The following is a 13,283-nucleotide window of genomic DNA, read 5'->3' on the forward strand; positions in this document are numbered from 1 at the left end:
CTTCTGAGGGCCTGTGGTGTGGAAGTCATAAGGAAACACTGACTGAAGAGGTGTTGGTGCTGCCCCTGCCCTAGGGAGTGTCGTGAGCCAGGTTTCCAATCTGTTTGAGGACTGGGACATCCCAGTATGGTATCATGGAAGAAAACCTCAGCACCTCAGAATCAGGAAATATAATTTATTTGCTAAGTATCTTATAGCAAAGCAGGCATCAGTGTGTAAGGGCCACTGTCCTCAATCTGGGAAAGCCTTGGCACTGTGGCTTCCCTGGTGAGGCCCTGTCCCACACCTTCAAGGAGGTCCCCCCACCTAGAGGCGGGAGGCCACCTCTCCACCTGGCCTTCCAGAGCTCACTCCTCACTGTCCTTGGTGAACCTGGCCTAAGGGAGTAAGACTGCGTCTCTTGGGGTCTGCCCTTTGTTTAAAACTGTGTAGTCATGTCATGAGGTTCCTAAGTACTTGAACCACCCCATAAAGTCAGTTATATAAATACATTCCATCTGGTAATAGTATATAATAAATAGTTCAGTAGATTATTGTATAACACACTTATGTTAGAGAATTTATCTTTTACCCTCGAAAAAGCCACATAACCACATCTTTCATTTTCTCAACATATCTGTGCCCCCTGGGTACAAAGTGAAATCCAGAGAAGGGTGTGGCCACACAACTCCTTATCGTGGGGATGCAGCACCCAGGCCAGCCCAGCCCTTCCCGGTAGGGTGGGTACAAGTCCTACTGAGAATCGGGCCAGGCCTGCCCAAGGGCACAGAATGGCCAGTTTGTGTGTCCTGCGGCACTTGGAGGAGGGGAAGCTGGGCTCCTAGAGGTCATTTAGGCCTGGCTGTGGTCACCTCATGTGGAGGCCAGCTAGAAGGTTAAGGTGACTGGCTACTGCCTCTGCTCCCAAGCCTGAGCACCTGTGCCAGACCAACTTGACCCCCCTTCCCCCCCCCCCGGAGGTCCTGTGGCTCTATGTCCCTTGTAGCCTGTTGGGTGTGGGGTGGGGCTAACTCTTTGCAGTAGGGGGGCCCTAGAGGTAGCAGCTAAGGGCCTTGTCCTCTCCACTACCTACTCTGGGACAGTCCTATACTTGGAAAACTGGGGGATGCCACATTTAAGCAGGCTGACAGCTTCTGTCTCCTCACAGGAACTGCCTCTCTCCCCACCCTGTGCCCATCACTGCTACGGGAGCATGGCAGGCCTGGGACCAGCCTTCCCAAGGCCGCTTTCCTGGCACCATGTCTGAGCTTACTCAGAGCCACACTGCCACCCGAGTGGGCAAGATGCTTTGAAGGAGCATCCCAGAGCTAGCTGGACCCAGCCAGGCCACTCACGCAGCAGGAGTTGTCAGCTGTTCAGGTGATGGGTCAGCAGGACTGGCTCTCTCTAAACTGCAAAGATTCTATCTAGATCTTTCACCTGGTGGGTGAGTTCCTAGCTGTGGGAACCTCAAAGGGGATGGGAGAAGGGATCGTGTTGGTCTCTGGGGAGGGTGAAAGGGGCCTTGGCTACCGAGGGATTAGCAGAGGGAAGAGCAATGCTCCCATTTGGAAAGGAACTTGCATTCTAATCTCGCACACCTTAGAGGTGGAAACAGCTTGTAGAAGCAGAGCCCAGACTCACTCTTCTCCCTGCCCCCATGAGCTACTGTCCAGTGTCCCACTGGTCCCTGAGGCTGCTGTGCCAAGGCCCACAGCAGGAATCTTGGGTTCTGTAGTCACTGCAGGCCACGCAGTGCCCTGAGCTCCACCAGCAGCGGGGGCACAGGCAGGGCAGGAGCAGGGAGCCCGGATGGAGAGAGACACCGGCAAGTGGTGGGCAAGGCTGTTGCCCCAGCTGGCCTGGGTGTCCTCTGAGCAGTGAGGACACAGCTCGCTTCCCATGGGTGTCCCTCAGCCCTGCACCGCTGAGCCTCCTCCAGGCAGGGGCCCCTTCCACCTGCTCCCTGCCTACCATCCGTGAGAACCCAAGGAAAGGTGGCAGAGGTAGGGCAGGGCCACAGGAAAGAAGCTGAGGCCGCCTGGGCAAGCTGCCCAACAGCCCTGGGCTGTAGCTGGGGACAAGCAAGTGTTCCCAGGCATGCTGACCGTTTTCCAGGATAACAGCCTGACAGGACATTTCCCCCTTTAAAAGATGGTCACCTGAGATCACCCCTGGTTCTGGGACCACCAGCTTGCACGTCAGCTCCGCAGGCCTGCCTGCAGTGGCCAGTCTGGGCAGAGTTCCAGGTGGGCTTCCTCCTGCACGTGGCCACTGCCACTCTGACGCTGTCTAGACATTGTTCAGACCCTGCTCCATTTGCTTGGCGTGAGAAAGGGTCTGCGGTGGCCACTCACACGCCCAGGAGGACAGCACTGAAGTGGGAGCCGCTGCGCACGGTGAGAGAGGAGCCACTGGCGTTGTCCAGGAAGACGGAGGTGTACTGCCCCATCTGCGGGGAAGGTGCCTGTCAGGTGTCGGGCTGGTCCCTGCACCAGCAGACCCCTGACAGCCCACAGGGGTGCCCAAGGGGCCAGCTGGCCACTCTCCCTCCTGCCCACTCTGCCCCCCACAGAAGGGCCCAGGCCCAGAGAAGGATATGGCCTGCCCAATGTTGCAGAGCAAGGGATTGGTAGGCCTTGGACTCAACCCAGCACCTTTCCCACCGCTTCTCCTTAGCTCCCTGCGTCTGTGTGTGGGGGCGAGCCTCGCTCCGCCAGAGTGGGCTTCAGGAGTCCAACAGGTTTCTCTGCTGCAGGGCTTCTCTGAGCCTATAAGGGCTCCAAGCTAGGTGGGTGTCCCTGGCTCCACAGTCACGTGGCAGGGCCATCTGTGAGACCAGTACTCTGGCCTGGCTGCTCCAAATGTGGTCCATGTACCAGCAAAATCACATCCCCTGGGAACTCCCAGAAACGCAGAATCTGGGGATCCACCCAGACCTGCATCAGGATCTGCATCTTTAATAAGACCCAGGTAGAGCATGGACCGTTTTGACTTCCCCACGCACACTGTGCAGTTCCCGCACCAGGCCGCAATGCCTTCCAGAGCCGGACAGCCTGGCCTCCAGCCCTGGCTCTGCCGTGTGGGCTTGGGCAAATCCGGGAGTAACACTCCCTTCCCCAGAGCACCGTGAGAATTAAACAGGAGCAGTTATTCCACACACCTGCACTTAAATTTTTTCTTTTTAAAGTGAATCTCACCTTCGTGTCAATTTCTCTAATCACTTGCCCAAATCCCCACAGTGCCAGCAAGAGATGGTCACTTAAGGTTTTATGCAGGAGGTAACTACATCTCTGGCTTCCCACAGGCGAAGTGGGCCCGGGCCATGACATCACCCTAGGGCAGAGAGCAGACCTCCTTTCCCTCCCTCCATGGGTCCCCACAGAGGCCTGTTGTACCCAGCCTCAGTACGAGATGCTCAGGAAGTCTGAACTCTGGAGACTGCTGAGCGGAGCTGCTGTTGGGGGTGGAGGGGGGGGGATGGCATCTTAAAGGGAAGAGCTGGGGTCTGAAGGAGACGTGAAGCCTGGCTCTGCCTGGATCAGGGCGCATGCTTCGGCCTGTCCCAGAACCTTTCCTGGGCCTAGATCTGAGGGTGCTGCACCCAGTGATCCTCAGCTCCTGGCCAACACCCTTCCTCACCCAGCCACCCCATGGCTGTGCCCAGGCGGTGCCCCTCACTGCCCAAGCCTGCCCCACACACCTGCAGGTACAGGATGCCGTTCACTGAGATGGTGAAGAGATCACTGCCGCTTTCCAGGCCCATGACAGCCTCCAGGGATCTGGTGCCAAGACAGAGAGGGTCAGCCTGCCCCCCAAGATCCCAACTTCACCACAGCACACTCGCAATCATCCCAGCCACCAACACCATGCCTAGCAAAGTGCCTGGTCTCGCCAGGGTCTTCCCGTAGAGGCAGTGTCTGAACTGGGTCCCCAAGAGGAAGAAAGACACAGGGATGAAGGCACGCTTCGACTGCCAGGAAAAGCAAGGCCAGAGCCAAGCAAGGGGCAGCAAAGTCCTGGCTCTGATAAGAAATAGGACATTGGCTGTTGAAGCTGGAGGCAAGGGTGTGGCAGCAGGTGACGCTAAAAAGCCTATTCAGATCAATGCCTCCAGGTTTTCAAAGCCAGACTAAAGTTTTGGACTTTATCCATTCATTCATGCCCTCTCCAGCTATTTGCAGAGCACTTGCTCTGTGCCTAGGCTCCTTTCTGGGCACTAGGGAGACAGGGAGCTGACAGTCACTGCTGTCATGGACCAGATGGTGTAGTGTGGATAGGGACACCAGCAATGATCAGTGGAGATGATCAGGTGGGGGGGGGGGTAGTGACAGAGGAGGAGGCTTCCAGCCTGAGGTCAGGAAAGGCCTCAGGAGGTGCCACTGGTGCCCAGGCCCCTAGATGAAAGTCCCACGTGGCCAGAGGAGAGAGGGCAGAGGCAGGAGAGTAGGAAGAGCCAGGCCTAGGTCCTGGGAGGGAGCTAGGGGAGCCTGGGCAGGGAGTGGCACTGGACTGACTTGTTTGTATTTTCTTAGAGACCGGGTTGGGGTCTCGCCGTCACCCAGGCTAGAGTGCAGTGGTGCAATCACAGCTCACTGCAACCCTGAACTTCTGGGCTGCTGAGTGGCTGGACTACAGGCGCGCACCACCATCCGGCTAACTTTTCTATTTTTTGTAGAGACAAGTCTCATTGCCTTGCCCAGGCTGTGGTCTGGTCCCTTCTGTGAAGGGACGGCCTGATGGGGGCAGGAGTAGACAGGGGAGACCTGGAAGGACATCGGAGGATGGAAACGAGAGGGGAGGCGCGGATGAGGGGAAAGGGGCTGAGCGGGCAGGGTGTGGGTCACCCGGCCCGGCCACTCACGCGTTGCGCTGGCACCGGGACTGGATGCAGATGAGCAGGCGTAGGCGGTCCCGGGGGCGCAACGGCCCCCGCCTCGGCTGCTCCCCAAGCGCTGCGGGCAGGGCGGGCAGTGGTCACGCGCGGGGCGGGAAAGGGCGGGCAGACCCCCCTTGCCCCGGGCCTCACCCACGTGCAGCGTGGCGGCGAGCGCGTAGAAGCCGGACACGGGCGCCGTGTACTGGCCGCTGGTCAGGTTCAGGCCTGGGCCGCGGCGGAAGGCGCCCTCGCCGTCGGGCTGCGGGGCGCACAGTCACCGCGGGGCGCACGGTCACCACGGGTCCTGGCCATCCAGCCCACCCAGGCCCACGCGCGCCCGCGCTCACCAGGTAGTAGACGCCCAGCTCGTGCAGCGCGCGCCGCTCCACCGATGCGTCCCGGCGCAGGCGGCAGTGGAAGGCGGCCACCACGCGCGGCGCCCGCGGGCCCGGGGCCAGCAGCGCCAGCACGCCGCCCGCCTCCTCCTCGTCCTCCCCGGCGGCGGCAGGTCCCGCGAGGCTCGGGACAGTCGGCTCGTCGGGGCCATCTGTGCAAGACTCCGGCTCCGCGAGCTCTCTATGCCGCACCGCTCCTGGCACAGAGCGAGCCTGTGGCTGCTCGCCCGGGACCACCCCGCCCGCGCGATTCAGCCATAAGAGGGCAGAAGCCACCCAGCCAGAGTAGGGGTTGAGGGTGACGCCCCCTGGGCCTGCAGGGCCTCGGGACGCTTTGCTTCCCGATCCTGCAGCTGATCCTGTTTCCCTTCACACTTTCACTACCGGGAAGCTCCAGACAGATGCACACCCAGCACCCAGCGTCTTTGTCCTCCAGCCTCACTTCTATCCTACCCACGTTTTTTTGGAAGAAGCTGGGTGTCAATAAATAACTATTGTAGCTATGCTGGAAATATTAATATAACAAGGAGGTTCTTCAACGCTGAAGGTGGTATGTTTAAATAAACAGTACATGGAATTCAAAGGGGAAAACAGCTCTCGGTAGTTCTTCATAATCAAATCAATTCTAGTTAATAATGTGAGCCACCGTGCAGCCACTAGGCCACAGTGCAGAGACATCCCCTGGCACAACAGCTTGGCCCAGCTCTGCAGCCTCCAGCTCAGGCTGCCCCAGCCTAGGCCAGGCGGTGATTGGAGGCCAAGGAGGGCCCACCCTGTGCGGCCCTGGCACACTGTCCTCCCTGCCCGCCCATGGGGCCTGTACCAGCAGCCAGTCTGGTCACCCGGCTTTCGTTGGGCTCACCTGACTCCCAGGGTGGGGTGTGGGGCATGGGACTAAGTCCACCTTCCTCTCCTCACCATGATCCTCCTGCTTCCACCCCTGACCCTTGGCAGACACGGGCCAGGCCAGGGGCTAGACCCAGGCCAGCTCCACCATCCTTGAGCCCAGCCCAGAGAGATGCCTCCTCATGTCCACCCCGTCTCAGCTACTGGGAACACCCTCCCTGGCCCTGCTGTGCCCGTCGCTGTGCACCCCTACCTTTCAGCAGCAGCTGGAACTCCTTCAGCAGAGCCTCTGGTGGGATGACAGGGCCCGGGGGCCCCTGAGGACCAGGAGGCCCTGGGGGCCCTGGCAGGCCAAACTGGAAGGGAATCTGGGCAGTGAGGACACTCGAGGAGGCAGACAGGGAACCGTGGGCATCCCCCCTGCAAGAGGCAGGCAGGAGAGCGCCCTCGCTGGCCCCCAGAGGCCCTGACCTCCAGGTAGAGGTCGGCCTTGGGGCTTCCAACTCAGTGAAAGCCTTCGCCCGCGTGAGTACATGAGCACGAGGACTGGGTCGTGCTGGGGGTGTGGGGCACACAGGGGTGGTGGGCCCTTGCCAATCTGATACCAAGTGTGGGACCTCTCTGGGGCTCACAGCAGGAGCCAGCCATCAGGACCAAGGCCAGGCCCAAGGCTGAGTGACAGCGGGAGCCCAGTGGCTGCCAGGGCCCCAGTGCCCACACCCACTGGGAACCAGACTGGTTTGTCACTGCAGTCAACTGCAGGCCCTCTGGCGTGTGCCACAGTCGCGGGCAAGGCCCTCTCACTGCTGGATGCAGGAGGAGGAGGAGAGGGCGCCGTCAGGGCTGTCTGGCATTCTAGGGGTGTGGGGTAAATGTTTGGGACCAGGCCCCCAACCTGGGGTCCTGGGCCCTGGCTCGGTGCTTTTTCTGTGTTCCCTGCCCCCGGGCTGAGGCCCAAGGGGCTGTGCTGCTGTGAATGGTCGCATGTACCAGTGGGTGCGGGCGAGGGGCCAGGACGCGGAGACCCCCACTCACATGGGGCACGTGCGGTGGGATCCCTGCTCACCTTCAGCTTCTTGGCCTTGGCCCTGCTCCTTCTCTTGCCATTGACACCCTTGTCACTCTGCCTGACGAAAAGCATCCAGGCGTCCCGTGGGTCGACACTATGCGCTTGCTCAGAGAGAGGCTCCTGCAACACAGCCAGCCCGGCGAGTCAGCTCGTCTCACCCAGCACCCGCCAAGCGGGTGTCACCAGCGGTGCCCTCAAAGGCAGCACAGCTCCCACCCCATCTGCATGGCCCATGAAGGAGGACTCCTAGGGAACAGGCCACACCATGGCCTGGATTTTGCACTGGTTGGGAAGTGGGCCCACGATGCAGGTGCAGGAAGATGGGGTGCAGAGCTCTGCAGCAGGTGTGGGCCCTGGCACCGCCCAGTCCAGCTTCCTTCAAGGTGAGCCGAATGCTCACACTGCCCTCCAGAGTCACCCAGGAAGGTCCTACCACTGCAGCACCACAGGTGCTTGGGAAGAGGCAACTGTGATTACGCGGGGACTCCCAACCACCAGCCAACCCTCCTGTCTACTCCCCCCAGTCAGAAGTTCTAAGGAGGCAACTTCAGCCCTCGGGGCTGCCGCAGGTTGCAGTCTGGGCTGGGCAGGGCCACTGGGCGAGATGTCAGGACTCCAGGCCTCTGCACTTCCGAGGCACTGACCCAAGCAAGGAGGGTCCTGCCAGTGCTGCGTTCTGACTGGCCCTGACATTGAGCAAACTTCTGGGAGGAAACTTCCAGGGAGAGGCCTTTGGCCCTTTGGGCAGTGGGCCTCTGGCGGTCTGGGCTCTAGGCAAGGCCGTCAGCTGGGACGGAAATTGGCCCAATAGGGCTTAGATGAGGTCATGGGCGCCATCTCCAGGGGCTGACGGTAGGACCTGGGATTCAGAGCTGGCCACGCCCTTTGATCAGAGACTGATTGACCTGGCTGCCAAGTCGCTGCTCTGAGGGGACCCAGGGCCAGCTTTGGGGAGCTGACCAGCCAGTGCACAGGCCAGGGTGCTGCAGTGGGAAGATGGAGGCCTCGGTGCAGGAAGAACCTCGGCTGGACAGAGAAAGGCCCCGGAGCACCAGGGCCCTCCTTGCTCAGCGCCTCCCCACACCTGTGGCCTCCTGGCTGCTGGCTGGGACCGGGGATCTCACTTCACAGCCTCACGGTGCCCTGGGTGAAAACATGCAGCATGAGGGCTCTGCACACAGGCGAGGATGGGCGCGCCGGCCTGACCCTCCCGGCTGGAGCCGTGGCCTGTGGGTGGACTCAGACCCCAGTCTGGTTTGGGGACGAGCTGAAACAGGTGGAGCCATGTCAGTCAGTCTGAGCCCCAGGGGATAGGTCTACTGCAGTGTGCGTGGCTGCTGGGTAGCTGCCCCGGCCAGCCTAGTTCTCCAGCCATGAGGGCTCCTCAGAAAGGAGCCTTGGAGCCCAGGGGCCTCTGGTGCCCCCAGGCCCCCAAAGAAGGTCCAAGGCCACCTCCACCAGAAGCACCTGAGCCTCCTCTCTCTGCCTCCTGGTGATTGTGCACTGACATCTGGCTGCCTTGCCCACCTGGGTGGTTTGGCTGAATACCTGGCAGGGCGGGGGTAGGGGGAGGTTTGTCTTCAGTCCATGGGAAGCAGCTGCGGGGGGTGAGGATGGGATAGAGGCCCCTGGGGGACCCCCAGCTTGCTGCCATCTCACTTTTCTTTAGTGGATACACTCTGGGCTGTCACTGGCCTAAGGCCCAGTGACACTCTTCCCTGTCTGTTCTGCCCATATCTTCAGAATAAATGAAACCTAAATGACCCTCCAGGGGCAGCTGTCACCTCCCTGACCAAAGGGCCTGGCCACACTGAGGTCCTCGTTGAAGTGCCACCAAATCCTCACCCTCCCAGACCCGTCACCACACCCTCCCCACTCTGATCACCCTCTGCTCACATTTCAGTTTCCAAGGCCAGGAAGGAAGGAACAGGCACAGGTAAAGATCCCCTGACAAAGGCCACATCATTCCTGCCCTGAACACCCGCTTCCCCTGGACCCACAGGGACTGTACCAAAAAGGCTGAGGGGCTGGGCAGTAATTTGCTTATACTTTTACAGATATGTTCTTCCCAATTTCATGAAATCAACTTATTTATATTTATTTCCCAAATTTTTTTTGCTGGCCTAGTAGAATTTTGCTTTAAGCCTAAGAACTACGCAAAAGCCAAGGTCAAGGCTACACTTTGCAGCGACAGCTGTGCAGAGGGCTAGGAACGCAGGGAACAGGTCAGCCCCATCCCCGCCGGGCCGCGCCTCCACCGCCCGAAAGCGGCGGGACCCGGACCCCCACGCAGGGGAGGCGCGGCCGGGGTCTCACCTGAGCGCGGGCGGCCGGCCCCGCGCGGTTCTCCCCGGGGCCCGCCGGCAGCTCGTTCCCGGGCGGCGGCTCCTCGCGGGCGCGGCTCCCCGGGGGCTCAGCGGGCTCCGAGGAGCCGAGGCCCCCGGCGGCGGCCAGCAGGCCCGCGTAGACGAGCAGCAGGCGGGCTCCAGCGCGGCGGCGGACCGAGGCCATGCGGGCGGCGGGTCCCTCGCGGCTCCGGGCGCGGCGTCTCCCGAGTCCCCGGGTCCGGCCTTATAACGCGCTTGAATCCCCCGCCCGCCGGCCCCGCCGCGCCCCCTGCCGGCTCCCGCGCGCGCTGCAGCGGGGGTGCGGGACGGAGCGGCGCGGGGTGTGGGGCGGGGACGGGGTACGCTGGAGGGAGGGGGTGCGGGACGGAGCGGCGCGGGGTGTGGGGCGGGGACGGGGTACGCTGGAGGGAGGGGGTGCGGGACGTGGCGGCGCGGGGTGTGGGGCGGGGACGGGGACGGGGTACGCTGGGAGGGAGGGGGCGCGGGACAGCGGGGCGGGGACGGGGTACGCTGGAGGGAGGGGGTGCGGGACGTGGCGGCGCGGGGTGTGGGGCGGGGACGGGGACGGGGTACGCTGGGAGGGAGGGGGCGCGGGACAGCGGGGCGGGGACGGGGTACGCTGGAGGGAGGGGCGGGGAAGGGGCGCGGGGATGGGGAGGCTTCAGGGCTCCTCCTCGGAGGCCCCGTCCCAGGCGGGAATCCCTCCCTTCGGGGCCGCCTTCTCCGCCTGGCAGGTGCGCACTGTCCCTTCACTCTGGGCGCACCTGCAGGGACCCAGGGGGCGCAGGGAGCAGAGGGCGGTGACCCCGCACTCGGGGGGCCTCCCGAGGCCCAGGCTGGGAGAACTCACCCGTCCTGCCCGCGGTGTGGGGGGCAGATGGGAGCGGAGGCCGGGCCGCCCACCGCCCAGCAGGGTCAACACGGGGAACCCCACCTGGAGGGGTGGCTCAGACCCCGCAGGCCTCAGGAGAAGGCGAGGCACCCGGGGCCCCTCCCTGAGGAGAGCCAGCCCCCTCACGCTCCTGGGCTGCCTTATGTGTTACACACGCTCGCGGCTGCCTGCGGGGGCAGGGGAAGGTAAACTCATGAAGGGCCACAGCTGGCTCTCTGCCCCAGGCCCTAAGCACCTACACCTGCACCAGCATTTTGTTAAAGGGCTGGGGAAGGCCCAGCTGGAAATGCACCTTCCAGGGTCTTCCACTCCCACTGACGATGCTGCCCACCTGTTCTGAGAAGGGCAGCCTGCAGGGAGGAGGCCTCCCCCGCCTGTGTAACAGGGCGAGGCACCCAGACTCGAAGGGAAGTGCCAGAACCAGGCAGGTGGTGGCCTTGCCCAGCCAAGGTTGATCTCAGACTCAAGCTCGCCTGTGTCACCTACCTTTTCTGGCCATTCATGCAGTAGTCCACCTGGCTGGCCCGGCTGGCCCTCGCACAGGGACACACAGCCATGGACAGAGGCGGGCGTGGCACGGTTGTGTCTTCACAGCCGCGTTTGCCCGTTAGGGCTCTTCCTATCGCAGTAGGTGTGGAATATGAGCTACGTGATGAGCTCGGAGGTTACTGGAGGGAACACAGCCCTGTCTTTTCCCTACAGGGAATACAGACCCCATAGGTGCAGGACTCCCTGCTGGGGGCCCGCCTGCAGCTGTGGCTCCAGGTGGACAGTGTTCCAGGGACGTGGGGGATGAGATGCCCTGATCTGGGGGACATGATCCTTAAGATGTTCTTGTGACATCATTCCACTTCGCAGTGGGGGCCCCAGCCCGTGTGGCCAGTGCCGGGCACAGGAGCCGTTGCTATGTGAAAAGGTTATTTTCCCAAACAGTGAACTATCCTGGTGATGTCATGGGCCCTGCCAGAGGGCCCAAATCAAATTGGTTCTGGTGCCGGTGCGGCCTCCTGTAATACAATCCCGGGTGAGGACACAGCCTGGCCAGGGGGCCGAGAGCTCCGAGGGCTGGGGCCTTCAGGTGGGGCTCCTGTGTGTTTCTGGGGCACATTTCAAAACAGCTTCCACTCAGAGGAGGGCGGAGCCCAGCAAAGAATTGTATAGATCAAGGGGTGCCCCTCCCCCTGTGGTGCAGAATAGACTGGCCTCCGGGCTTCTGGTGCGGGGGGATCCCAGGGCGGGCGTACAAGTGAGTGGCCACAGCCCATGGGGCACCTCCCCCACGCGCCTTCGCGCCTGGCTGAAATCTAATCCTCATTCTTGGGGCCTCCTGTCATGACCTCTCCGGCTTCCCAGCAGCCTGATGCAGTCAAGCTGTTCCCACTCTTCTCTCTTCCTCCAAAGGAAGGGCCTTTGCCAATGAAGTCATGGGAATAAAGGCTCCTTTTGCCCCGAAAACAGTGGGAGGCTGAAGTCAGCTTGCTGTGTGGCCTCCAGACAGACATGCAGACAGCCTTTGCTGTTTACCAGAGCCTTCTAAGCGCACAACGTCATCTCATTCTCAAATCATGTGATTATCCCCATTGTACAGATGAGGAAACTGAGGCTCAGATCTTGGGCTTGGCCCAAGGTCATTGTGAAGCCAACAAACAAAACCACGTCCAGGTCTGGCCCCACAACCTGAGGTCAGTAGCTCTGAGGAACCCACAGATTCCGTTCAAGTCAGAGGACGTCACTCAGTTCCTGTGGCAGGCCGGGCACGGGGCCGAGTGCCAGGAGTGAGCTGTGTGCACCCTGGGCAGGGTGTGAGCAGTCTCAGGTCTAACGGGGGAGGCTCTTTCTTACTCCTGTCTAGAGGGTCTCTTGGGGGATTTTCTGCTAATTGTCTCCATGTTTCCAGTATGTTAATTAAAAAGAAACAGCCTTTTGCTTACCTCTCAGTTTAAAGCAAGAAGGTGGATACTGGTGGTATTGTTTGCTGTTCTGCTAAGAATCACATTCTTAAATATGACTGTGATCAAAATAACCCCAACCCCTGACCCTGCAAATCCTGGGGCAGTCTGCTAGCTTTGAGGGAGTCACGGTGGCTCCTGGAGGTGTCCGTTCCAAACGGGAATTACTTCCCCCATGAAGATTCTTGTCACAGTCTACCTCATTCTTCAATTAACCAGCTTCATGCCTGGCTGCCCCGCTGCGAACCTGGTCCTGGGGAAGCCGGGAGAGACGGCGGCACGCACAGCGGCAGACGCCACGCTGGAGGCTGGGCAGCCGGCACTGCCCTGGGCAGTGGGGATCAAAGATGAAAGATGAGGCCCTGCAGCAGCAGCCTTCCCTCCAGCGTGGCTGTGCCCTCCCTCCCACATGTCACCGGCAGATTCCCGGTCAGTGCGCATCGTCTCAACTTGGTCAGCTGGCTGACCAACAACCGCAGTAGTGGTCTAACTTCACTGCCAGGGAACTGCCAGGTGACCCGGTCCCTTTAGTTGGAGCTATGTGAGGGTGGCAGCAGCCTGATTCCAGCAGTCACTGTCCCCGCCTGGAACAGGGAAGGTACACGATAACAATAAAGTGTCCTGCCTGGAAGATGCTGGAAAACGCAAGCCCAGCGGAAGTGGCTGAGCATCCCTTGGCCCCCCGCTCGCCTGGGGACCAAAGGGAGCTGGGCCTGGCTTCTGAGGGCACCGAGTGCTCCCTGCAGGCTGGGGCTGCTGCGGGGCCTCAGCAGCCCCCGCATCCTCCATGGGAGAGGCAACACGCACCCGCTCAGCGCACGTGAGCACGCTGGGCTGGGAGGTGGGTTTCAGTCCCCCACGGCCCGTGGGCCTGAGAGGGTGGGGGCGTTTGCACGTGTTCCAAGGCTAGCCGTTCCCTTTCTAGA

The 13,283-nt window shown here is 61.4% G+C and overlaps 1 protein-coding gene across 1 annotated transcript; it reads right to left on the bottom strand.

Moving 5' to 3' along the window:
• Positions 1 to 2,198: 2,198 nt before the first annotated feature.
• On the bottom strand, positions 2,199 to 9,679 carry ERFE (erythroferrone). The gene is made up of 8 exons (XM_045558666.1): positions 9,485 to 9,679; positions 7,166 to 7,288; positions 6,353 to 6,455; positions 5,206 to 5,450; positions 5,009 to 5,117; positions 4,844 to 4,934; positions 3,683 to 3,761; positions 2,199 to 2,431 (listed from the first exon to the last, which is right to left on the bottom strand). The coding sequence occupies exons 1-8, from the start codon at positions 9,677 to 9,679 to the stop codon at positions 2,333 to 2,335; spliced, it is 1,044 nt and encodes a 347-aa protein (XP_045414622.1). The 3' UTR covers positions 2,199 to 2,332.
• Between the last annotated feature and the right edge of the window lie 3,604 nt (positions 9,680 to 13,283).

This window comes from Lemur catta, chromosome 8, assembly GCF_020740605.2.
Source record: "Lemur catta isolate mLemCat1 chromosome 8, mLemCat1.pri, whole genome shotgun sequence".
In the NCBI taxonomy this organism is placed as follows: domain Eukaryota; kingdom Metazoa; phylum Chordata; class Mammalia; order Primates; family Lemuridae; genus Lemur; species Lemur catta.

Excerpts from the sequence above, each read along its gene's own strand:
- ERFE (XM_045558666.1), bottom strand. The coding sequence starts at position 9,679 with ATGGCCTCGGTCCGCCGCCGCGCTGGAGCCCGCCTGCTGCTCGTCTAC. Across the intron at positions 5,118-5,205 it reads AGCTGGGCGTCTACTACCTG|CCCGACGGCGAGGGCGCCTT; the intron begins GTGAGCGCGGGC and ends TGCGCCCCGCAG. Across the intron at positions 2,432-3,682 it reads ACGGCATCCTGTACCTGCAG|ATGGGGCAGTACACCTCCGT; the intron begins GTGTGTGGGGCA and ends CCTTCCCCGCAG.